Consider the following 26,006-nt stretch of genomic DNA (forward strand, 5'->3'; position numbering starts at 1 on the left):
GTTTGCTGTTGATTATTATGCAGGCCAAATATTACAACTTCAAAAAGTAACTGAACAACATAAATTCATGGAAGGAAAAAAAAAAGCATGAGGAATATTAAATACAAAGATATCAGAAACATCCAAAGAAATTTGTGATCCACAATTTTCTGGATTTTGAGTTTCCTTTGGGAGTGTCTCTAACAGCAGCTGAGAGATGTCTAGTGAAGAGCAGATGCAGAGGTGAAGGGAACAGTGGTGTATATCTTTGCTTTGACCTGGTGTAACAATTCTCCTGATATTTACGTAAGCTTTCCTGAATCAGAGCATGTAGCTCAGGTACAGTGGTCCCCAGCATAGGTGTTTTGCCTTCCTTCATGAACAACCTGATCTCATACATTTGAATGAACACATTTGAATGTGTGTGGATTTTTCCCATTCAGCTCCTCAGACTGCCAGCTCTCAAGTTTCTTGAAGAGGAGTGAAGTGATAACAAATGTAAGGATAATTACCTTAGGTGAAATCTAAAGCTACACTTTTGTCTGCAGTTCTTAGATGGATGGCAGTTTCTGAGTGCAGAAGCATTTGTGGGATTTGTGAATTTGCATTTGTGAAATCATGTCTTGGAATTATGTGAGTCAAATAACACTGTTTTTCAATGTCAACCATCTAAATAGTGAGTCAGTAATCTGGCTGCCTGAGCCTGAAATACTGCACAGTAACTGCATAGGCAGAAACAATACAAAGGACTGAGGTTGAACACCATTTGGGTTTAATGAAGATATTTTCTGTATAATTGTGTATGAAGAATAGGGCTAGGGGGCATCATTTGTATGGAATAATGTTTTTGCTCTGCTATCATTTTGTTGGCAAAGAGGAAACAAGAGAGATATAGCTTACATATGATTCTGCTTTAGAGCTTTATCTTGAAACTGCACCTTAGTGGTTTTTAAAAGTCATTTTTTTATGAAGGTTTTATTTCACTGGGTGTATTTTGATTTTTTAATCTATTTTTTGTCAAAAAATACTTTCAGAAGATGACAAGCCTAGAATTCAAGTACCCATGTAAGCATTTAAGAATATATTATTTCATATTTAGACTACAGGGGTTTATACTGGGGCCAACACTGCTTAACATCTTCATTAATTACTTGGGTGATGGGGCAGGGCACACACTCGGTAGATGTGCAGGTGTAACAAAAATAGAAGGATTGATAGATACTCCAGGTGGTTGTGCTGCCATTCAGTGGCATGTTGACAGGCTGGAGATCTTGGCCAACACGAATCTCCTGAAGCAGAGCAAAGGAAAATGCCAAGTCCTACCCCTAGGGAGGAAGAAGCTCCAGGCGCCCCAACCTGTGCAGGCTGGGGGCAGGGGGGTGAGCTGGGGAGCAGCTTTGCAGTAAAGGCTGTGGGGCTCCTGGTGAACAGCAAGTGGAGCATGAGCCAGCAAACTGCCCCTGTGGCATAGGCGGTCAGCAGCACCTGGGTTGCGTGAGGGAGTGTGTTGCCGCTAGGTCAGGGGAGGTGGGTGTGTTTTCTGCTCTGCTTGGCCCTGGCTAGAGCACAACTGGAGTGGTGTGTCCAGGTCTGGGCTCCCCAGAACAAGGTAGACATGGACATAGAGGAGCAAGTGTAGCTAAGGGCCACTGTAAGGATTAAGAGATTCAGGCACCTATCATATGAGGAAAGCCTGAGAGAGCTGGGTTCATATATCCTGCAGAAGAGAAGGCTCAGGTGAGATGTAATATGTATATAAATATGTATATTTATCTTATATTGTATAATAGTCTTAGGATTATTATTTTTTTAATACTTCCATTTCATAAAAATTATTACAATATTTGGCACAAGAAGGACTTCGCTCACCACCAGCAGCTTGTGTGTGCCACTATTGCTAGGTCTGAGGGGAAGCCACAACAGGCAAGGGTGCTGTGGGCTGCCTGCCTCACTTCTCTGCCAGGACATGGGGGCAGGCTGCCCTCTGGTATCTGCTCCTTCCCTGATCCTGGTGGTCTTTGGAAGCTATGGTGCAGGGGCTAGGAGAGGGATCGCTGCAGGAGGGAAGTGAGGGGCAGATCAGCCAGGGCAGGCACCCCTTTCTCCAGCCCTGTGTGTTGTTCTGTTGCTTGTTTTAGCCCTGCTGCTTGTTCTAGCCCTGCTGCTTGTTCTAGCCCTGCTGCTTGTTCTAGCCTTACCTTTCTACCCCACCTCCCCCAGGAACAGCTCCTAATTCTTGCCTCTTCGAAGCAGCTCAAGAGCAGATGAGTTGAGGTTACAATGGGGAGAGACGGATGGCTGTTTTGTGCCTTTGTATTGTGGGTCTCAAGAAAAAAGCAAATGTCATGTATTGCATGAGAAACGGGAGAGGCAGGAAGACATAGAGGTGCATGTCTATTCCCAGCCTTTTCCCCCTGAAAACTGCAGTGGCCTCTCATTGTTAGAAAACTGTTGCAAAACAGTGCTGTCTGTTCTGGGGGGAAAAAAAAAAAGAAAAGAAAAAAAAAAAGAAAAGAAGAAAAAAAAAAAGGTACCCAGAAATACCTGGAAGCTGTAATATTTCTTTTAGAGTCATTGCCCTCCCCTGCCACCTCCCAACAAGCTCCCTTCCAGCTATCACACTGAATTGAGTCCTACAGGCTCATACAGGCTCAGACCTTGAATAAATGCATGGTGTTACTGGCAGTGAGAGATACAGGCTGCCAACATAGAAAAATTATGCATATTGATCTTTATGTGTAGCTTATGACTTCTCAGTAACATCAATAACTAATAGCATCGTAATTTCTGAATGACTACATACTCTATGTGAGTACAAAAAAAAAAATCCTTTCCATCAGCAATGGGGCCATTACATTTTCATTTGATGAACAGCTGGAAAGTAGACACCACTTTAACACAAAAGGCCTTGAAACAACTGTGATTAGAATGACATCCTGACACCATCAACTTATTTTATAGCCAACGTAGGAGAGTATAATACTTACATATCTTTTTCTCTTTTCTGGATCAAACAATTCAAAACATTTCCAGACCATGTGTTTTTGAGGCTTTACTCTGTTTTGCTTTTTGAATTGTGGCTCCTACTGTCTCCAGGGAAACTTCTTATCTGTGGTACACCATTTTGTGCAAAGAACAGTGAGAAAGCCTTCTACCCATCTGCTTCCCTTCCATCTTTAGCTGGCTGTCATAGGGGAATAATTGTGCTTGACTCTCCAAATAAAAAATGGATTTGGTTTGGCTGTAGTATCTGTCCAGTATCCCCTTTCCCTTGGTTTTGCCATGCTGCTTCTGCAAAGCTATGCAGTTTACTGTAGAAGAGGATGGATTAAAGTCCTTTGGCTTTGATTAAGTCATGTCAAGTACATTTCCTGTTATATTTCAGCTGTGTTGCACTTGTCTTTTGATAAAGCTGAACATGCAGAAAACTGACAACAGAGAGTGAGTGCTTAGTCCCATGGATGTTTGTGAAAGCTCAAGTGTCTTGCAGCAGTTGGGGCATAGCAGGGGTGTGTAGAATCGGTCTATTTCAACAACAAATTAGATCAATGGAAGTTCAGCAGCTGAATTTGTTGGGACTCGTAAGTATCTCAGGTCTGTCTGCAACCTTAGCCATGTGAGTGTATGTATAGAAGCTTAAAAGGACCAGATGCAAGTCTATGGGCATTGTTTTGTTTTAGCTATTGCTTGAGGTTTAAGGCAAATGAGCTTGCCTAGTCATAGAGAGGTCTTATATGGGGATGACACATGACTTGTTTAATGATACTACACACTTAATGACACTGCAAAAAAATCGCAGGATCAAATGGTAAATCTTATTCAACAAAGTAAATAATTAGCCCATCATTTGCTTGGGCTCCTTTGTGTAGAAGTAGAAATATTATGCTATGATGAACAATATTTTAAGGACAGGGTTAAGACTGTTTTGAGACACCTGACCTGAATCTTCAGGTATTTTTAAGATTGAGAGAAATTACAGTGAAGTTTCTGTTATCTTAAACTTTAGCACTATAGTGACAATTTTTCCAGGCAGTGAAGACCTAGATCCACTGGAACATTTTGTGACATCTGTATTTCTCTTTTAATATGTTTTTTGAAAAATTAGGGCATGGGTAGTTTTGCTAACCATTTTCTTTACAGTTTTAGAGAGATCTAATACCTTAATATGCTCAGGTGTTAAGAGGCTGAAATATCTTCTAGGTGCCACACCATTTCTTCCTATGCTTAAATATCTATATATAGATCAGAAAATTGGTATGGGATTCATTCGACCAAGTGCACTGTAAGTGGCTGCATCTGATACGGTCACTATAGTCTTCATTAGTGCCTAAAGTAATGAGAAGCAGATGCTTCTAGGGAGTGATTCACCTCAAGGTTTATCCAAGGCATGTCAATAGAAGTTAGGGTGTACCAATATACATCACATGAAGTTTGAAGCACTGCTTTAAATATACTGGAAGGTAAAATTCCTCATGTAGACCTGAGGATAGTCTTAGGAAGCATATGATGTCCTCAACTTGCTCTTCTCTGAGGTCCAAGTGACAGGTTTTTCAGTGGCTGTAAATCTCTGAAGTTCCGTAGTTGAACACATGGACATATAATCATGTATCTGGTTAGGTGTTTGTGTTTGCATATATTAGGCCAAGTTCTTACAAAGCCAGCAGATTACAAATAAAGCCAAGATTCCTCCTGCTCAGTGCCTCTGTCTACCGTGTCTGTCCATATTTTGGTTTTGTTAATATCTTTTTTTTTTTTCCTGCTGTTTGTCTTTTTTTCTTTTTTTCTGTACTCTGAACAGGATCTCTTCTGTCCTTGCTTTTCATGTTTCCATCTATCCCACCATCTCTTATCCTGTTTTGCATTGCTGCTTATTTCCTGCCAGAGTTTTCTTCCCGCTTTTTATCTTCAGAGCCTTGTAGGTCAAGAGGCTGTATTCATGCTGGCTATCTTCTGATTACTCCTTATCTGTACTCTGGGAGGTCCTTTTTGGCTCAGAGTAGTATGAATCTCTCTGCAAGGGGAAAACAAGGAGTACATGAAGCTGGAAAATAAATAAGCTATTACTATGGTAGGAACAAAAGTTGGCAATTCCATTAGCTTAGGGATAGTATGCGGAATGAATCTGATAATCAAACTAAAAAAAAAAAAGAAAAAAATGCTTTATTATCTTCTAGAACTTTCTGTGAACTTACTGCAAAGATGCCATACACACATTAGAAGTACCTTCATCTTTTCTGCTGTGGAGAGTCACTTGGGGTTCATCTTCTCTTTTGGTACTGGATAAATGATCAAATGTATTGGGAGTCTCAAATCTCAAAGACATATTTCTCTTTAGTAGGTAGGCGTAAAGGTAAAAAAAAACGCAAGCCAAAACCCACACTAATTTGCTTATCATTTACCAAACTTAACTGTTTAACTTCAGAGAATTTCTGAGTAACCTACTTGTAAAAAAGGCAGTGAATAGAGTTAATCTTTTGGTTTTTTACCCAGATGCAAGCTACATTAATGTAGGTTTTTAATGCATATCTTGATATGTATTATTGATGAAGCTGACATTTTAACTACAGGATGGATGTACTTAAAAATTCATAGTGAATGCATATTAGCATGCAGTGAACTATGTTCCTCAGAAAAAGCCATCTAGATCACCAATTTAATTTCTGAAACCTTTGTCTGAATATGGTTTATATTGTCTCATCCGGAATAGCACTGGTCACCTCTTCCAAAGACACTTTCCTTTTGCCCTGCTGTTTGTCCTTGTCAAGTGTTTGTCCCATCGTGAGTTTGTCCCATGTAGAGGCAGTAAATATACTAAATGTGTTTAGGCTTGGCAGGAGTATGTCCAAGAGCACTGTTTGAGAAGAAAATAACTCAGCAGTACACAAAATAACAGTCAGTAAACTGTTAAGACCAAGTAGAAAAAAACAGTGCTTAAAAAAACCCCACCACGAAACCCAAAAAAAAACCCAACAAAAAAAAAAACAGACAGAAAAAGCACACAAATGTAAGAACAATTTGGTCATAAATGTTGTATAAAAATAAATGGCAATTCAAAAAACATTGGATCACAAATGAGAGGGTTGAGAAGAGGCACGTGGCTTTAAAAATTACAGCTGAAACGCACATGAGAAGTGAGTAATGAATAATTAATTCCATGAGATTGAATTAGGAAGGATGATATTTAAACCAGCCTTTCAAAACTAATAAGCACAGCCAAACTCTAATGCTTGTACTGAGTTTTCATATACAGGTTCCTTGTCTCAAATCAATGTAAGTCTTGAAATATTTTAAATTAAGTTCTTAAGCACTTTCCTGGCTCTGTGACAAGCATCAAGCACAAAGATATTACTTGCATGTGAAAAATTAAGGCTACATTTGGGTTAGTACTACATATGGATGTGGAGTGATTTAGTTCAGCTTTTATGTCACCTGGATGGATGTAAATTATGGAAAATATTATAAAAAAGAGCAGTTGATAAGGACTGTTTTCAGAAGTATATAGGATTGTAATGAACGGTTTTATGGAGTGACAAAAAAAGATAACAGGGACTAGAGAAAACATTCAGCTTTCAGCCTGCAGGAACTAGGATGATGGCAGCAACTAAGGAAAAATGGTTGAAAGATTTAATTGAAGTGTGCGTAATATTAAATGGTGTAGATAATGCTTCTACCCAGCACGCATTCTAAGACCAGGGGCAAGTACTGTACTTAAAATCAAATGCAGACATAAAGAAACACTTATTAAATTAATGGTAACTGCTGGAGTGACCTGAAAGGTGTAGGTATGGAGAAAAACACATTGAGAGTTACTCAGACAAAAATTAACTGATGTCCTGGAGGCGCCAGCACCAGGAGGAGACACTCGTGCTTTCTTCCACTTCATCAGTGACATTAGAGATGGGATTTTTGTTTTGTAACTGTATTCGGACAGCCACTCATAGTTATAGATTAGTAACCATAGAATTACAGCTTTAAGCTGACAAATAGGCTTGTGATTTAGGTTGTCTGAATATGTTTGCATGTACCTTTTCTAGTTGCATACGTTACTAAAAGCTTTTGTACATGTAGCTTTCTATCTAGAGCATCCTGTTAAAATCTGTATTGACTGCAGATAAAGAAAACCATTAAGTGTGTTTGATCTTGGTTATTTCTTAGAGGAGAATCAACAACACATTTGACATTTTAATGTCAAATATATTATAGCCATAATTGTGATTGGCATTTCTGCTGAAGGTTTTTAGTGGCAATGTAACCCAAGTTGCCCTTGCTGCTGGGCAAGCAGTACATATTTTGCTGGCAATGTCTGTTGGCAAAGAAAGTTCCCTGATTTTTTATCAGGTTTTATTTTGTCATCTGCTCCCCTCTCCCCCACCCCCCCTGCGGCTTCTCTCCCGAGCAAACCCTTGATTTCGGTAGCCTAACCTGTTTTACCCCTTATTAGTGAAGGTGCAGTTCCAAGCGAATGATGCCAGACTACTCTGTAAACACTCCTGTGAGGGTGTGACTGCCACATGTAGCACTGAGATACCAGAAAAGTTAGAGAGCTGAAAGAACAGGCAAATTAGCCTAAGCAGAGTGCAGAATTAGTGCCAGGATATTGGTGCCAGGACCTGATAAGGCATCTTAGAGATGTGCTGTTCCATCTAGGGTAAACAGCTTCTTTATGTATCGCTACATTGCATTTTTAGAGGTCCCTTCCAACCCAAGGCATTCTATGATTCTATGAAAATAACACAGTAGTTCATTATTTAGGGCTGTGCAAAAACTATTTTTTAAGGATTTCAGTAAATCATGAGTTAACACACAGGGCTCTTTTGTTTAGATGCTGCTGTTTTGAGGATAATCTGTTATAGACAAGAGACGAGCAAGCTGGACAGCAAGAGTATGAGTGTGGGAGATGGTTGGTTTGAGATAAATAATAGTACTGTGACTGAAGCAGAGCAGGGATTTGAGGCTGAATTCTGGTATAATCCAGGCCAGTAGCCAAATGTTAAGCAACTGAGTGTGACAGACAAAGACATACAACGCTTTTTTCGCAATGTGTTTCCATTAATGAAATACTCAAAAGATTTTGTTTGTTTATTCTGTTTGGAAATGAAAAATTTTGCTGTAACTTCTCTGAATCTGCTATATAATTTCAATGCTTTGGTCAGCTTCTAGCTGTAAGCTAAATACTTGTGTTAGGTGTAAATGATTTGTGCCTAATCTAGATCTGAAGAGGTTTTCTAGGGAGTAGAAAAAAACAATTAATGATTGCCAGATTTATTACTAGTAACTTTTTTTTTTTTTTTGAGATCTGCTTCAAACTGTGATAGAGCTTTTTGAATGAATGGTCAGAAGAAATACACAATGAAAAGGGGATAGCTGTTGTTTATTTTCCATTAATAGTGAAAGGATCAAGTTAAGCCTAATCCTGAATTTTGACTTTTAAATGTGATAATCTGTTTGAGGTGATTCTGCCTCCTGTTCAGCTGGCTACCTACTGAGACACTGTAAATCACAAAACTTGATTGGTTGCACTGTTAACTATTTAATTGAAGGACACTCTTCATAACTCCATTATATACTTCCTTGGCACATCTCAGCAGACATGTGAATGTATTAGATTTGTAAGGCAATATGTATTAGAATATGCAATTAATCCTGTTACTTGGACTAGGATTTGACATGTAACTTCATTCTGCTCTGAACACTAATAACTCCTATTTTCTGTTCACCTGAAATGTTGTTCAAGGAATTCCTTTAACTATTTTTTTTCTGCAAACTTCTTAGATGTCAACTCTGGCTGGTGTGAACAGGTGGGTGGAAGTTTTAATTTTCCAGCCCAAGAGACAGATGAAGCAGTAATGCTAATGTCTAGATTAGTTTTCTTCGTTTAATTTTTTTTTTTTTCAGCAGATCTGCTATAATGTTCAGCTAGTGTTTATCCTTTCCATTACTTGAAGACAAAAAGCTAAGGGTCCATTCAATAACTGATTTTCAACAGCAAAATTTATGGGAGTAGAAAATTTTAACACCAAAAGACCAAACATTATTTTCTGATCTGAATTCTTGCATTCAGACGTCAGCAGTTCCTACCAAGTCATGCTGGGAGTAGGTCAGGCCACCCAAGCAGGAAACAAATGGGACTGAATGCTTCTTTCCCATTAGTTTATAGGAACACATCTTTCAGCTGAAGTACCTCTCATAGAGATTTTATTTTATGTAAACTAGTTTCTAGCCTCAAAAATACTGATTCATTCAGTAGACAGAATTGCTTCCTGATATGTCTCCAGAGCAGCATGCAGCTGAATATCAATCTTATTGTGATGGGATTAATTCGCTGGAATGTCGTCAGCGTGCAGGCGAGTGCCTTCCAACCTTGAGACCAGCTGGAAGTGCTTTTTCTGGAAACTCCCAGGTGCCAAAAGCCAGTCAGTGGAAGCAATTTCAGACACAGAATTAATGAGGGTAATGGCAGACGATATTGGACAGGAGTATCTGGCAAAACATCTGATTTTAAAAGGAACAGTAGCTCTAATCAGATGGGTAATGTGTTACGGATGATGAAAGGGATGTTCATCCATGAGATCCATTCTTGTCTGATGTTTTTAATACAATGTGTATTTTTATGTTCCCATTTGGATGAGGCATCCTGCCCATTTACCAGCTAGCGAGCCATCAGAGATATTCTCCCAAACTCCTCTTTTGCTCTTACAGCTCTCATAATGAAAACCCATACAGAGTTAAGAGAAAATTTTTAATGATTGTTAGTGTTATTTATTACAGGACTGAAGTTTGTCCATTCCCATATAACCTTATGAATGAAAGTATGATGAAGCCTCCAGAGCTTTAATTCAGTAAATATTCAAGGGCATTTATAAGAGGTAAAAATGTAGCTGAGTTACCACTGGTGGAAAAGTATGATTTCTTGTTAATATTTTCTTCTTTAGTCTTTCCTCTTCTTTCATCTTTAGTGCGTCACCCGTGCGGTTTGGGAACCAGGACTAGAGTACGGATACTAGGGAAGATGGCCACTTTGATGCCTAGATCCTGTTCAGAACCAGGTCCTTTACTGTCTGTATATGGAAACTCTTTATTACCAGCAGCTGTGCACGCAAAATCTCAAGAAGCATTATTTTTGTTTCTTTATCTTCATTAATGTGTGTTGCTTTCACATGCTTTGAAGATCTATACAGTGCCTGTGTCAATGGAACTACTGCACTTAGCTTCTTATTTTGGAATATTTTCCAAATATATGGGGTTTTGCAACCATCTTTGCAATGTTGTTTCCACATACTTTTTCCCTACATCATCCATCAAAGCTGATTTTATTACAAATTTCATGCACTGGGATGGGAAGGACCAGCCTAATACATCACTTTTTATACTTTACATGGTATCATGTATTTCTTAAGGTTCTCTTTAATACTCTTCTTGATTATATATATCTATTTTCTTATTTAAAATATTGTTATTGTACTCAAATTTATTTATGACTAGTGTCAAGATCAGTGGTAGTTTGACCAGACATCTGGTCAAAGCGGCTTGCATAGTAAGGTTGCCATTCATCTTTAAATAGTGAATTCAGATTTAGCCTTTTAAATATTTATATTTTGTATCTTTTAATATTATTACAAAACTTCAATTGCCATTTAATTAAAATTGCAATTTAATTGTTATGCTTCAATCTATGAAATCTCTGGGTTAAGAGTATATTTTTTCACTTTTTACATGACATCATCTAATGCTGTTTTAAGAGTTACAGCAGGCATCTCTATTAACTCTTCATTATTCATTATTTTCCATTCTGGTCCTTCTAGCTCATGGGACCATCAAGTCATCACATGCCCACACTTGAGCATTATTGTTGTTGGCAGAGGCTTGTCAGAGCATTAGAGCTCCTGGCAAAGCACACAAAGGGACAGTGTGTGGCATCACAAGTACACATTGCCACAAATTATAATCTTCCTGAGTTTTGGCCTTGTTACTTTCCTATGACAGGATTCTCTATGTGCAGTACCACTGCAAGAGTCTTTACTGTGGAGCTTTCTGAGATTTTGTCTTCTTTTTGGAAATATTTGTTTTGCATTTTCCATTTTCATAGAAAATATTACTTCCTATCTAAGCATACCGATCATGCAATCTCTAGTTAAAACAAATGACATCAGCATTTGATTGAATCAGCAGTTTATATCCTATTAAACAATGTTGATTTATTGGCGTAAATTAACATTCCAGAAAAGGTACAGGAAATACAGGTGATATCTGCCACATATAAAATACTCTCCATCAAGACTAATTTTGCAGTAACAGGGCCAGATTTAGATTTCTAGGGATCATTAATAAAATACTTGTGCAAGCCACAGTGCAGAAGACTAGGAAAATTAAACTAATCTCTCCGATGCTCAATAAGCTAATTTTCCCTATTTGCAAACATGAATCAGTTGTCTTAGCAAATGACATTTTATGAAAGGGAGATTACCCTGTTACCTGAGTTACCTAAGGCTTTTTTTTTTTTTTCCCTCCAATATATCATATCATAAACACACAGAGTGTATAGCTTTGTTTCACAGCCTTCTGCTTTGGAGAGGCAAGGGCTGAGTGACACCTCATTCTCAATTTGGAATTGACAAATCTACTCTGTGGGCCACTCTTTGCTTCATGAGGGCGTGTAGCTGCCCTACTGGCCTGATGGACCTACAGGGACTTTGCTAAGGGTTTCTGTTACTGATTTACTTCAACTGATACAGTCCTCTTAAATACATGTGACTCTTGAACAGGTCTGTTTCCTTAGTTTAGGGTGACTGCTTCCTCCAGGGATATGTCCGCATTTTGTTGTGTTGTTTTTTTGTTTTGGTGTTTGGTTTTTTTTGTCAGTGTGTGCAATTACAGTGACAAGATTTAAATATAATGCTTCCTAGATATAAGAAAACAACCAATCACCAGGAAAGTATTTGCCATTTCTGGTGGCTTCCCTTCCCTCTGGAGTTCTTGCAAATGCAGAATGGTTTCAGCCTTCCAGCTTCCAGCCACTGGACTTCTATAGGGAACATACATACTCCCTATATAGTGTTGTTTTCCTTCCTAATTTGTTCCCTTCCTAATATCCATCCTGTCTTACATAACTCCTAGTCTTTCCCATTTATTTCATTAGAGTTGCATCCCATTTTCTTAAATGAATGCTAGAGCTTAGCGTCTTACCACTTCCACTTCTGTAATGTATTTTTAGAGGGAATGGACTGTTCCTTCCCTTATATGAGAACAAGCTGGCTTTAACTTGAAAGCACTTTAGATTTATGTACTTGGTTTAATATACTCCACCTCACTTCAGCTTCATATGGGATTATAGAAGTAGCAGAATTGCTCCTTTCTATACTTCAATTGTTTTTTTTTTTTCAATTCACTCTATCTAGTGTTGCTCACAACCTTTTTCAGTTTTCCAGCAAAGTCCACCAGTTCAGATTCCTCAACCTGGTCATCTGTCAGTTTAGGCTGAATCATTTTTCATAATACTTATAAATCACACTCTCCTCTCTTCCCTGTTATCAAATTCTACTTATCTCTCAGTGTGAAGCCAAAGAAATTCCCTTGATTTCTGTGGCATACTATTTGGTTGGGGGTTTTTTTAATCTGAAAGTAAAATTTATCTCACTGGCTTTTAAAAATTTTGGATAATTTCCAAGCTTTTTTTTTAAAGTACAAAATAGTTGTACATTTTATAGCCTCAAAACATTTTACCATAGACACTCTTTTACACACATAGTGCCATCAAGTCCTTTCTGCATCATCTTTAATTTTTTTTTTTTTTTTCTATTTCACACTGCTTCCTGAATTATTTTGTTTTGGACCCATTCCAGAACTGTTATTCATTGCTTCCTTTCTATTGACAGGGTAAGATAAAGCCATTACCTCTGTTTCTCCTCTGCTCACTCTTGAGCACCCTCCCCCCCATATTTATTTTTCAAACAGAAAAATCCGTAGATCTGGATGTAGGCGTGCTGCAAGCCATCAGGATGACCAACAGAGTTACAATTACTCTGATATTGTTAAATCTCACTAACTAAATCTGATTTCCAGGTACTCAGATTACAGGCTTGAAATCTGGGCTTTGAGAAAGCTGGTGGAAGATTTGGCACAGAGTTCAGTGGAGTTAGGGCTTCATTTGAAATACTGGCTTGCAGGCACCCTGTAGGGACCTCTCTGGTTAAGCTGTGCTTTTGCTCCCATGTGTTCTGTGGGGTGTATTACAGGGACAACACCGCACAGAAGTACATCAGGTCCAGGTGACATACTTGAAAGTCCTTTTGCACTGATTGCTTTCAGGTCCCTGTGCACTGCAGTGGGGCGCTGGACTAGGTGACCTTCAAAGGTCCCTTCCAACCCCACACATTCTGTGATTCTATGATACTGACTCCTGACCTGAATGATTTCTAGCTATGAATATTGATTTCTTTAACATGGGAGGACAAAATGCATTCTGATGAAACTCTGCAAGCTATAATCCATTTATGTAGTGATCACATAAGCACTAGGAATCATTTAAAGTCAGAAACAGTGCATTTTAGGTGCTAAGTAAAGACTACTGTCTTTCATTTTAGAATTTGAGCAGACTTAATTTCGATATTAAGGCAGCAGAAATCATGCTAAATAATGGCTTTTATGAAGAAATAAAAATTTATTTTTCAACACATAGGTCTATTTGGTTCTGATTTAGCTACTATTTTTACTTAATGGTAAATGTTATCTTCTTTTTTATTTAAAAGTTTTAAACTGTGTTTCAGCTCTGAAATCCCCATCTGAGTCATAGCTTATGTATGTTTCCCTACATACATTCATTTTAAGTTCAGAAGCTGTTTCTTGCAAATTGTATCAGATTACAAGCAGATTTCTAAAGGAAGATTTCTCAGGTATGGCCTGAGAAGTAGGTTCAGTTTTTTCAGAAAGTAGAGAAACATATATATGTATGTATGTATGTATATATGTATAGGTATTAATTTTTTTTTCTTCTCTAGATCTACATACACATGGACACAAACACCACACACACAATTATGATACATCACCTGGTGGTATGTTTCCACTGTGTCCTCCATTTTCTAGCAATTTGAAAAACATTTTTGCTGTCATCTCTTCTTGGAGTTTGCCTTTTGGCCGTCACCTTTAGCAGTTATATAAAGAAAGAATGACATGATACACCTCACAGGCTTTTATGGCTGAGTTATAAACCCACTTCTAACATTTTTATCGTTTACTCTTCCTTTAAGCAGAGAGGCAGCTATGTAACACCTGTAACATTTTTTCTGCAAAGCATGAATATATATGTTCTGAAAATACAGTAGTAAAAAATAGTACTCTTCTGGTTTGCATAGAGTTATATGAGCAGTAGGATTGCCATTCATTCCAAATTTTGACTAAATAGCTAGAAGTTATTAAAAGAAATTGCCATAATGAAAAGCAAAATCAGATTTCTGTGGCTTTCAGTCCCGTAGAATTAAGTGAAGAAACTATGAAAAGTTTGCCATTCAAGTTTCAAATCAACCATGAATAAACAACTTTAGTACTAAAATACAGAGGCTTTCTTTACTGTTAACAAGAGCTGTACCATCTCAATGCATATTTAGGTGGACTGTCTTGTGATCTTTTTTTTTTTTTTCCCCACATAGGTTAAAGTTTTTGTTGTGAATATTTTACTGATACTTCTATACAGCCATGTTATATCAAATACTTTTCCAGGAAGCCTACATTGGGTCAATTTATTAGCATGAACTTTTCATTATCACTTTTTAAAACATAATGAGGTTGTTTGTTGCTTTTTTTCCTCTTTGCTTTTCCCTTCTAGTCCCTCGCAAAGCAGAATATTGAGTGCGGGTGATTGTTGGGTTAAGTTTATTCCATGTCCCCAAACTCTCGTAGGGACTGCTTTGTGAAAAGAAGGAGAAGGGGAAAAAAACATAAGAAAGGATGGGCATAACTATTTCAGGTTGTTCGTCCATCTCTCATTAGTGTCTTGTTAAAATAGCAAAGTGATGCAGAATGAGACCATCCGTGGCATATGTGATGCTTAAAAAAAAGGCCTCTGAACATATCCTACATTCCAAGAATTGTCTGAGCAAGAAATTTTCCCATTTTATATGTTAATAAAACCTTTCTTCAAAAAGAAAATTAAGATCAATGTTCTCTTGTAGTTCAGGTGTCATTAGTATTACACATAAACCTGGATTAATCTCAGCTCCCTTTACAGGGCTGAGAAATCTAAATCTAAGAATCCTCATCTTTCTTTAATCAATTAAGAGAGGTAAGGCTTTCCTTCATTGTTTTCCAATGAAATTTGAGCAATTTGGATCCTAATTTAGGCACTTTGTTTAAGTGACTAAAATGTTAAAGGATGGATCTGAATTGCCTTGTTCGTATCACAGATCTTAGCCCTAAAGCCAGCTAGCTCACAACTATAGAGATGTGCCTCATTACTATGGCTTTTTGTACTTTGATCAGAAAAATTTACCATTCCATCTGTGAACCTGAGTTGGGTGACCTTTGCTGATGCTGCTTGTCACTGCTGTTACTTCAGCATTGCTCTTTACTTCTTTTTCTTAAGGATCAATCAAATTACATTCGATCCAAAACCATAATAACTTGAAAAGCAAGTCCTCTTGCAAGCAGCCAGGCTGCTGAGAGACATTCCTCTTCATGCTGGATTTCTAAATTCAAATTTTCTCTCTTTTTCAGACAGAGATAGAGGTCCTCATTTCCACTTTCATTGTGCACTGAATGCATGATGTTCAGCTTTACAAGGCTAGAGAGAAAAGCCTAGCCTCAAAACCTCTGGTTAGGTCTATCTGACAGACTTTCATTAGTTTTCCCTTGAAATCAACACTTCACAAACTTGCTGCTGGTAACTAAATCTCATGAGGTTTTAAGTGAGCCAAACAATATTGTTTTGGAAAATCAAGACTACAGTGTCACTGAACAACATAATGTTGTTTTTTTTTTTTAATAAAATACAGTAGAAGAGCAGGTTTTATATTAAAAATATTTTACCTTAGATTTTGTGGCAGTAGAAGGTCTTAAAAATCCCCTCTAGCCGAGGACTGGTGCAGATAAAGAATCTTCTCTTTTTTAATAGTTGAGTGTCAAGTTACACAGATCTAAAGTTGTTTGGATTTCAGGGGCTGTAATTAAGTTAATTATGGAAAACAAACTATATGGAGGCTTAGGAGGTTGTAACTATACAGTATGTTATGAATCCAGATTTCATGAAGATGAAGAAAAAGTTAGATCTGTTATTTCAGAGTTAAATTTTCTATGCTTAATTTCAAAAAAGGTTTTATAGCCCAAATATACTGAATGCTTGATTTAAGAAAGTGTAAACTTAATACTATGATTGAGTGTACTTATGTTGGCTTGAATTCACCTAGAATTCCTTACCATCTACTGAGTTTGAAAGACTTAACATAACTGTATTAGAGAGATTATTATTCAACAGTAAAACAAATATGCATTAAATTGGTATTAAAAAAAATCCTCAACAGCTGTGCATGGCTGGAAAAATAGCTTGAGAAACACATTCCTAGCAACCTAAAAATAGTAGAGGAAGTAACCACAAGTACCTTTGGATTGGGAGCATTTTCAGAAAGTGAATATGCAGCATTTCCTTCATAATGCTGCCTGAAAATAATTTACAAAAATATAGAATTCACCAAATATGCTGCCTTTGACTCAGGTGGAGTCCAGTGAAGTTTTTTGCATTTCTTTTTTTCTTTTGTTATAAGCATTCTCAAACCATGTACACATTATAGACTTTTCCTATGTGTACAATTAGCTGCTGCTTCCCCTTTGATGACTCAAATCACAAGGGGCCACTTCAGTGGAAGAAACAGGGGAGCCAGGTAAACTTCCAAGCTGCAGCCTTGGCTGCCACAATTATTCTCGCTGATGTTACCATTTTTATTACCAGAAAATAGCAAACGGTGCTACTAGAGGTTCACCTTCTAATTCAAAGATATATAAGAATTTGAGAATTTCCACTTGGAAAAATTCTCAACTTTTACAAAGAGAACACAGAAGGAAGTTAATGGAGAATTCATCATAGTGATTTACTTCCTTAGAGCATTTTGCTCTGTGCAATGTTTAAGATGCATGATCTCAAACAGAATGTTGCACCACTGACTTTATATATTCCTAGTTTATTTTTGTGGTAGATGATTTCTAGAACTAAGGTGTTTTTAAAAGTGAATTCGTAAATGCAGCTTGTAGGATTTCCAAGGTGTATGATGATGACAGTTCTCTACATGACCACACTGTGGATATTCTGCTTGTTATGCAAAGTTTTTCTTCTGGCTGCTAGGTGACTTACAGTGACATTAATTTTTTGTTCTTCAATTTTTTTTCAGCTTTCATTTGCAGCAACAACCCCAGAGTTGGCTGATAAGAAAAAATACCCTTATTTCTTCCGGACAGTGCCATCTGATAATGCAGTGAATCCAGCAATTTTGAAGTTACTCAAATATTACCAGTGGAAGAGAGTAGGAACTTTAACCCAGGATGTACAAAGATTCTCTGAGGTAAGATTTCCATAATTTCTAGTACACAAAGAGAGCTACTAATATTGGACTTCCAAGGGGCTATTTCCTCCTCTAGTAGCAGTTAAGTAAAATGAAACAGACACTCTGTTTCAGTCTTGTTTGACTTTGTCTTCTTAGGTCACATTTAATGTACTGAATAAACTTAATTCCCTTCTGGGGCTTATTTGATTGTCTGTAGTAAAAACTACCCATGCTTTCCCTTGACTGTTTTTTTACACCAAAATAATTGCACTCAAGTGCAAAAAACAAACCCACAACTTTTTTGTTTGTTTGTTTTTGTAGCAGGTTCTTTTATATAATTTAACTTGTAAAGTGTACAATTTGTGAAGAAGGCTTGTATCCCGACAATGGTCCACTTAAAAGTTAGAATAAATTTCATTTCATTGTCTTCCTTTTCATGTATTGTAAGCATAGGTCTGATCAGTCTGAACGTTGAAGGACAAAATCTGCTAAGTCAATGGCTGTAAACTGAAGCCCCAGAACTGATAAGATAACAAACTATGCACTCTCCAAATCTTCTGAGTTTCAACCTCAATAACATTTTGGTCATAGAAATGACAATAAAGTGTAGGCCAAGTGCCTTAAGCGTGGTTGTAACAGTAGTTAGAAGAAAACATCCTATAAGTAATTAACCAGAGCAGGACAAGGGAAAGAGTTGGCCTGTTAATTGACAGAGAGGCAAACCTAATAGAGACATGCTGGTTTCATCGATGGGATTTTTTTTCCCTTCCTCAGCATTCATTAAGAAAAGGCTGACTGTGTTCTAAGACTAGCATAATTAAAACACATTAGAGTCTGCTTAGATGAGTCAGATATTTTCAAATTGTCTGGCACAATTAATTCACTATGGAGTACTTAAGAAATCTTAGAGTCTTCCCTTCTGAGCTTTGAGAATTAAAGGATGAAAAATAAATTGTTGGGGAAGGGAAGAAACCTTCGTGTCTGTCTTTCCAAAAAACACATAAAGACCCGGAGAAATTATAGAACACTCAGCCTAAATTTAATTCCTGGAAAGACATTTGAGCAGGTAATCTGTTTGGAATCACCCAGAAGATAAAAAGATGTTAAACAAGGGCCAAAATGGATTTGTCAAGAATCAATCATGTAAAGCAATCTAATTTCCTTCTATGACAAGATAACAGGTCTTGAGGAGAGAGGGTAGGTGATAAGTGTAATACTTTATGATTTATAAAAATGTTAAAGATGTTCCTAAAGAAAAGTAGGAAAACTTAATCTTGAGGAAAATACTGTAAAAATAGTTTCTAAACAATATTCCTCCCACCAAGGCTAATTGACATCAGTTGAATGTTTGTTCTTGAAGTGAATGCTGCAGTAAAAAAATAAGCAAAAAGTGTGATATTTTTTTTCCTTCTCTGGCTTGGAATTATAATTTCAAAGATTAGTTATCAGTGTGTCACTGTCAAATAAAAAGGATGGGATTCTGTCAAGTGTTTTTCTCTAGACGAAGATAAGGTTTTCTCTAGATAGTGGGATGAAAAAATGTTTATTAAATCTGCAGTTGATACCTACTTGGGAAAAGCTGCAAACGCTTTGCAGAGGACAGGATTAGGTTTCCACATGATCTTGATCAGTATAAGTTGTTTTTAATATAAATCGTATGTAAGTGAAGAAGTGCAAAATGCTTGACTACAATAATCAACTATATTAACAAAGAATGGGTATCTAGGCAGCGGATCTCCAAAGATCAGGAAACACTACAATGAGCTGGGTCAGGGTCAAGAATGTCAGACTGCTTGATCTACTGTAAAAAGTAGAAAGGAAGCAAATGGCTCTCATTTCACCACCCCTGGTGTACTGCAGTATTGACACTTAAGACACACAGAGTAAACTTCAGCTCTACTTAGTGCTAATTAGTTACAGGTTGGAACATCAGATTGAGTATTGTTGTCAAGAAGGAAATACATCAGAGAAGTTTATAAAAACTTTAAGGAATCTAGAGCCATGTTTTATGAGAAAGATTAAACGTGGGAAAGAGTGGAATAGACTGAGTAGGTTGTTGAACCTTCATTGTCGAGGGTTTGTTAAGAGATGACTAAACAAACATAACATAGGGATTCTTGGTCTTCCTTTGGGTCCTGGTGTCACCGTGTTCAGGAATGTGCAAAAGCCTCTTGCCTCCCTCCACCCTCAGCAACTCCCCCAGCACTCTCCTTAGCTGCAGACAGTCATGAAAAATGCTGGAGCTGCTGGAGAGAGCGCAGAGTGATGAGGGTCAGGAGAGCTTGAGCCTGGGGGTCGATGGTGATTCACGGATGGAGTCCTCCCCGGATGCTGGCCATGGATGGAAGAGAAGGGGAAGAAGAAGCAGGAAGGAAGTTGACTTCTATGATCTCTGACCTTCCTCTGAGCTTACGTAGATATATGGAATGGAATATCTCTGGCCAGTTTTGCTGTCTGTCTAACTCAGCCTCCTATATGGGGGTCATAGATCTCCTTGTAGTGTCTGAGCTGACAGAGTAAAGACATGACCTTGAAGTCCCAGCAATTACAAAAACATTCCAGCTGTTATCAGTCCAAGCTGGTTACCTAAGAAATGTTGAAACTGCAGCTTTCTAAGGTTTGCTAGAATGCTGCAGCTGAGTTCAAAGTCTTTCCATTCCTATTGAAAGGTAAGCAAGTTCCCTCTGTGTCAGTCCACAAACTTGGTGTAGTGAGATTCATTAAGCACTCAAGTAATGAAGGATTCAGTTAAAACTTCCTTGAATCCAGTGATTTTAATAGAGGATGTTGAGTCTTGAGTCTTTGAAATTATTAGAGCTCCATACTTCCTTTTTCATCTCTGTGCAAGATTTCTCTCTTCTCTTTGTGTGTGGACAGTGCAAGAACAGGAAAAACTGCAGAAAATAACTAATATGGTGTCAAGGAGAAATGAGGGATGGGAGCCACTGGCAGCAGAAAGGGAGAAATTGTGGTGGCCATGTAGAGTCTGTCCCCACTGCAAGGGAGGAGGACAGGCCCAGAGGTTAAGGCAGGCTCAGCTAAGGGTGCAGACCACCAGGCAAGTAAATCCATGACACTGAGGCACATCCAAAGGCAAACTGGGAAGTCAATCCACAGGTCAGGTTCCGGTCTAGTAAATGCTGGGCAGGTTCATGTTGGAGACAGAAGACACAGGACTAAAAGTGTGGGTGGAGGGCCCAGAGGAGAAATCACTGAGGCATAGTAGTGACATCCACGTGCTTGACCTCCATGTCTATGCATCTGCTGAAACCATAATTTTCCCTCTAAAGGAATATCAGGGAAAACTATCCTTCTAAGTACTGTTTTAACTATTCAGTTTACTAACATTTTTTAAAAGTGACAAAATTGTTCGATAGTGTCTTAAACTTATTTCTTTGTTACGATGGTCAATTACAAGCATATACAAAAATGTATGCTACTTAGATGGTAATTACTTCCCAACCAGAAAAGTCCCAAACTGGGCTTGGCAGCAGATGGGGTTGCCTGAGCCCTGGGTCCCAGTGACAGTACACAAAAGCCTTGGAGCAGCCAAGCCAGTCCTATTGGGGAAGGCAGGAGAAGGTGACCTGTCCTGATGAGCAATGGTCTTTTCTGGTGAGAAAACAGAATAGAGGAGCAGCACAGGGAGAGATGACAAACAGAGTCAAACCCAGCCCAGCACCCCAACCAGAGAGGGGTTTTCTGAGGAGCCATTTTATATGGAGCCCCATTGGCAGGAGTGCTGTGATTGGTCCATGTGGGTGACCCACCCCTTCCTCCCCACAGGCACAGCTGCCCCTGCCAATTGTCACGGACACAGTCATGGGTGCTGGTGGGGTCCCGGAAGGTCTCAGGTCAGTATGTCTATAGGGAATTTCTATCCTGGTCCTCTCAAACCAGGACAACTGTGGTATTATATCCTGATAATGCTCACTTAATTTGTCAATAAGTTAGTTGCCCCTGAAAGTCATAAACCTGTTTGTTGTTTTACCTTGCCTTGTCATGAGGCAGTTGTCTCAATTACTTAGATGATCAGTCTTACTCCAGTTTATCACTGGAGGCCAAAATCACAGAGGATCTCTTGCTTCTATTTCAGCTGTTTATCTTGAGAACCCTTCCTGCAGAGATTTTGCATTATCACCCATTTCCATTTACTTCTCTTTCCTATAAACAAATATACTTCTTCTGTGTTCTCCAGGTCACATCGAGAGACAAAAGGTAGAGAGAGAGAATGCAGAAGTTCATACAAACATCCTTTCAGTTCTGGAAGCATATGGGCAATATCTATATATGTGATACTTCTAGCGTAGTTTGAGGATCCCTTTCTTGACATTGCTTGGATCCCAAGGATTATGACTTTTTAAGTGACCTGAATTCTGTGGTTGCAAATTGCAGAGCTTGTTATAGTATCCTTTGTAAGTTATTCAGGTCTGCTTGCACAACCAGCAATGTCTTTTCCATTTGATTAATCTTTAGATCGTGTTAGTCATCTTGGTTATAAGGTCTATACAAACTTCATCAGTTCTCTTACTTAACTAGGACAAGTTCATACCTGTTGTGCATCTGTGTCCTAGATTTTGTGGACTGCTGCCCTGTTTTCATCCTCTGGGACACAATTCTGTTTCAAAAGTTAATTATTCTATGCCAAAGGCTTGTAAATGAGGTTACGAAATATTTTCAGGATTTTCAGCTGTAAGTCTTTGCTATGGCATATAATCCCAGGATAATTTAGGTCGGGAGAGATCTCAGTAAGTTGACTGGTCCAACCTGCTGCTTAGAGCAAGGCTAGCTTTAATGTTTATGATCCCTGAAGAGTTACAGCTGTTGTGCTGACAGTTCTCAGAAAAGTCCTGACCATGTCCTCTTTCCAGTTCCCAGGTGAGCTTTCAGCTGATTGAAGATTATGCAGCAATTGCTGCCTCCAATTTTTCGGCCATCTAGCACTACCTGTTTGGTATTGTGTTTTGAATTAGGCAAACCAAGCAATGTTCCTGTCACCATTTGACTCAGGATCAACAACAATGCTCTCAAACCCCTCCCACCCAGGTAGGGAAGGAGAGAGAGATTGAGGAGAGAGACGCTCTGGATTGAAAACAAAACTGCACAGCTTTAATTAAACACTAATGATAAAAGAAAATATAGACAAATATATACAAACATGTTCAGGTATGTGCAAAACCACTTGCTTCCCCCCACCCTCAGCAACTCCCACAGCACTCTCCTTAGCTGTGAACAGCCCCGAAAAATCCCAGAGCTGCCAGAGAAAGTACAGAGTGATGAGGGTCAGGAGAGCTTGAGCCTGTGGCTTGACGGTGATGGATGGACAGAGTCCTCTCCAAACGCCGGCCATGGATGGAAGAGAAGGGGAAGAAGCAGGAAGGAAGTTGTCTTCTATGATCTCTGACCTTCCTCTGAGCTTATGTAGATATATGGAATGGAATATCTCTGGCCAGTTTTGCTGTCTATCTAATACAGCCTCCTGCGGGAGGGTCATAGATCCCCCCATAATGTCTGAGCCAGCAGCGCAGAGACATGACCTTGAAGTCCCAGCAATTACAAAAATATTCCAGTGTTTGTTATCAGTCCAAGCTGGACTTACTGAAGGGAAAAAAAAAACAAAACAAACAAACAAACAAAACAGTAAAAAGAAAAGTGGCTTCATCCTGGCTCAAACCAGGACAGATTTATACACATTTTTTTGTTCATAGTATGTTTCAACCCAAAAGTTGGCACTTTGTTGCTCTGGTACAGTAAGAGGGATTCTAATGTCCTTGTTTTGTGATAGAACACTTCCTCTAAACTGGTTTCAGTTGTTCCTTTTAGCTCCTCTGTCATGTTAAAAATCAGTGAAGCTGCATTTTAACTTCACATTTTCATGACATTTCTAGGTTTTAATATGTATATATATCCTTCCCACTGAGTATCATGTCTGGGATTGTTTTTAAGACAAGTTAAATTCTGATTGTCTCAAGTGACTCTTTGTTTTTCTGTACTTCTTAACAGTCATCTCTTTTTTATGATTTCTCTGCTTCTTCCTGGAAATATTGAGAACTAATGTAATTTGTCAGTGTAGGTGGCATTTCAAGAAGATGGAAGAAATTATAAGTGTGCAGTAAGCTAATAAAATAGATTAAGAATATGAAAAATAAAAGATAAAATATTTCCTCTTGTCACTCTATCACAATCTAATTTAATAACCTAAAAATACCTTGGTGACAAAGGCAAAAGAGAATCAACCCTTACAAGTGGACAAAATAGCACTTTTTTGGCTGACATGATTAACACTCTTAGGATTTCTTAAGGTTGTGCTGCATTTTGTACAGTGACACCTACTTCAAAAAACAGCAGGATGTCAGGGTCCATTTTACATAAATTGAAAGCATTTAGCATCTGTAAATTCTAATTCTCTTCCCAGAAATTGGAATACTGGAAAAAAGAAAACGGTTTCAAAGAAAAGCAGTTAGTAAATAAGCCTTCTCAAAGTAGTATTTGTTTATTCCTGTAAAGAAAGCTGGATAGGAGTCTTACTAATCTAGAAGTTTAATTGTTGTAGCCTTGCTCTGTCTATGTGAAGCCTGCAACTCTAGGATCTGATTTAGTGGTCAGTTATGATAAGAATTCATTGGATAAGGGGATGCAATGAGAGAGTGAGTTATTGAGGGGCGGAGAGGGATTAGGCAGGAAAAAGAAAAGAGATACCTAGTGACCTTTCAAATTTCAGCCAGAAAAAAAGCTTGAGATGCCAGTTTTTTATGGCTGTAGGTATACATTGTGCAGATTTCAAGATGTGATTACACTTTTTGATTTCTCAGACTTATCTTCTGAGGAAAGACAGAAGAACATAGATTGCCACTCTCTGTCACAATTGCTAAGAGGTTTTAGGGCAGCAAGAAAATATTACTTTTTCTCCCAGAATGAGCTTGGAAGCATCAAATTTACCAGATAAAAGCAATTTTTTAGCTGGAATCACCAGTGATTTCATCCTAGGAGGAGTCCTTCAACTTTGAGAGTAGAAAAGCAGAAATGAGAGGCAGAAGAGATATGAGATACGGAAGTCAGCCAAATAAAATAATATGGGAAAAAACACGGGGAGAAAAGAATGAGAACAGGAAAACTGAGACATTACATATTTTTGGTAGGTTGACCCTAGCTCAACATCAGGTGCCTGCCAAACGCTCTCTATCACTGCCCTCCTCAGCAGGACAGGGGAGAGAAAATACAACAAAAGGCTCATAGGTTGATATAAGAGTGGGGAGAGATCATTCACTGATAACTGTTATGGGCAAAACAGACTCAACTTAGGGAAATTAGCTTAATTTAGTACCAATCAAATCAGGGTAGGGTAATGAGAAATAAAGACAAATCCTTCCGCCCACCCCTCACTTCTCAGTTCAACCTCACTCCCGATTTCTTTACCTTCTCTCCCACAGTGGCACAGGGGAATGAGAAATGGAGGTTGTGGTCAGCTCATCACACATTGTCTCTGCTGCTCCTTCCTCCTCAGCAGGACGAGTCCTCAGACTTTTCCCCTGCCTCAGCTTGGCGTCCTCTCTTCTTGGGTCCACAGGTCCTGCCAGGAGCCTGCTCTAGCATGGGCTTCCCACAGGTTCCTTTGGGCATCCACCTTCCCCACTGTAGGTCCCCAAGGGCTGCAGGGCTACAGCCTGCCTTACCATGGTCTTCACCACAGGCTGCTGGGAATCTCTGCTCTGGCACCTGTAGCACCTCCTGCTCCTCCTTCTTCACTGGCCCTGGTGTCTGCAGAGTTGTTTCTCTTGCATATCCTGACTCCTCTCTCCACCAGCAACTGCAGGTTTTTTCCACCCTTCTTAAATACTTTATCCCAGCGTTGCTACTGCCGTCGCTGAGGGGCTCAGCCTCGGCCAGCAGTGGGTCTCTCTTGGAGCTGGACACAAGGGGAAGTTTCTAGAAGTTTCTCACAGAAACTACATCTGTAGCCCCCTCCACTTCCAAAGCCTTGCCATGCAAGCCAGATACAAATGTCATTGTTTAACTGTGGAAATTTTTAGAGCTATCATTTCCTAATGTTTCCTGTTTTTTCAAGGTGTCATGTCTTCCTCCTGTATTCTACCCGTCTTTTTGTTTGTTGTCTGCATAATTTTATTCTTTCATTTGCAGGTTCATATTTTTGTCCCTAAAGGAAACGAAAAGATTTTTGTCTGCTATGTCTTTCCTTTCCTGGTTTCACCCAGGAATTTCTCTCATCTCCATATTTTTAGCTGCTTTTGGGGTAGGAGCAATCTTCTAACATAGGTTGCTATAGTCAGGACAAAATAAACAGGTAACTTCATAGAATCATAGAATCCTAGGGGTTGGAAGGGACCTCGAAAGATTATCTAGTCCAACCCCCCTGCCAGAGCAGGGTCACCTAGAGTACATCACACAGGAAGGCATCCAGGCGGGTTTTGAATGTCTCCAGCGAAGGAGACTCCACAACCTCTCTGGGCAGCCTGTTCCAGTGCTCTGTCACTCTTACAGTAA

General features: G+C 38.7%; 1 protein-coding gene across 1 annotated transcript in view; it reads left to right on the forward strand.

The window, feature by feature from the left end:
• The window catches only part of GABBR2 (gamma-aminobutyric acid type B receptor subunit 2), a 476,938-nt gene that overhangs the window by 161,251 nt on the left and 289,681 nt on the right, over positions 1–26,006 (forward strand). Inside the window, exon 3 of the mRNA XM_051609256.1 lies at positions 17,352–17,522. Within this exon, the coding sequence (XP_051465216.1) occupies positions 17,352–17,522 (171 nt within the window). The remainder of the gene's footprint in view (positions 1–17,351; positions 17,523–26,006) is intronic.

The sequence above is a fragment of the Apus apus genome, chromosome 2, assembly GCF_020740795.1.
Source record: "Apus apus isolate bApuApu2 chromosome 2, bApuApu2.pri.cur, whole genome shotgun sequence".
NCBI classification, from domain to species: Eukaryota; Metazoa; Chordata; class Aves; order Apodiformes; family Apodidae; genus Apus; species Apus apus.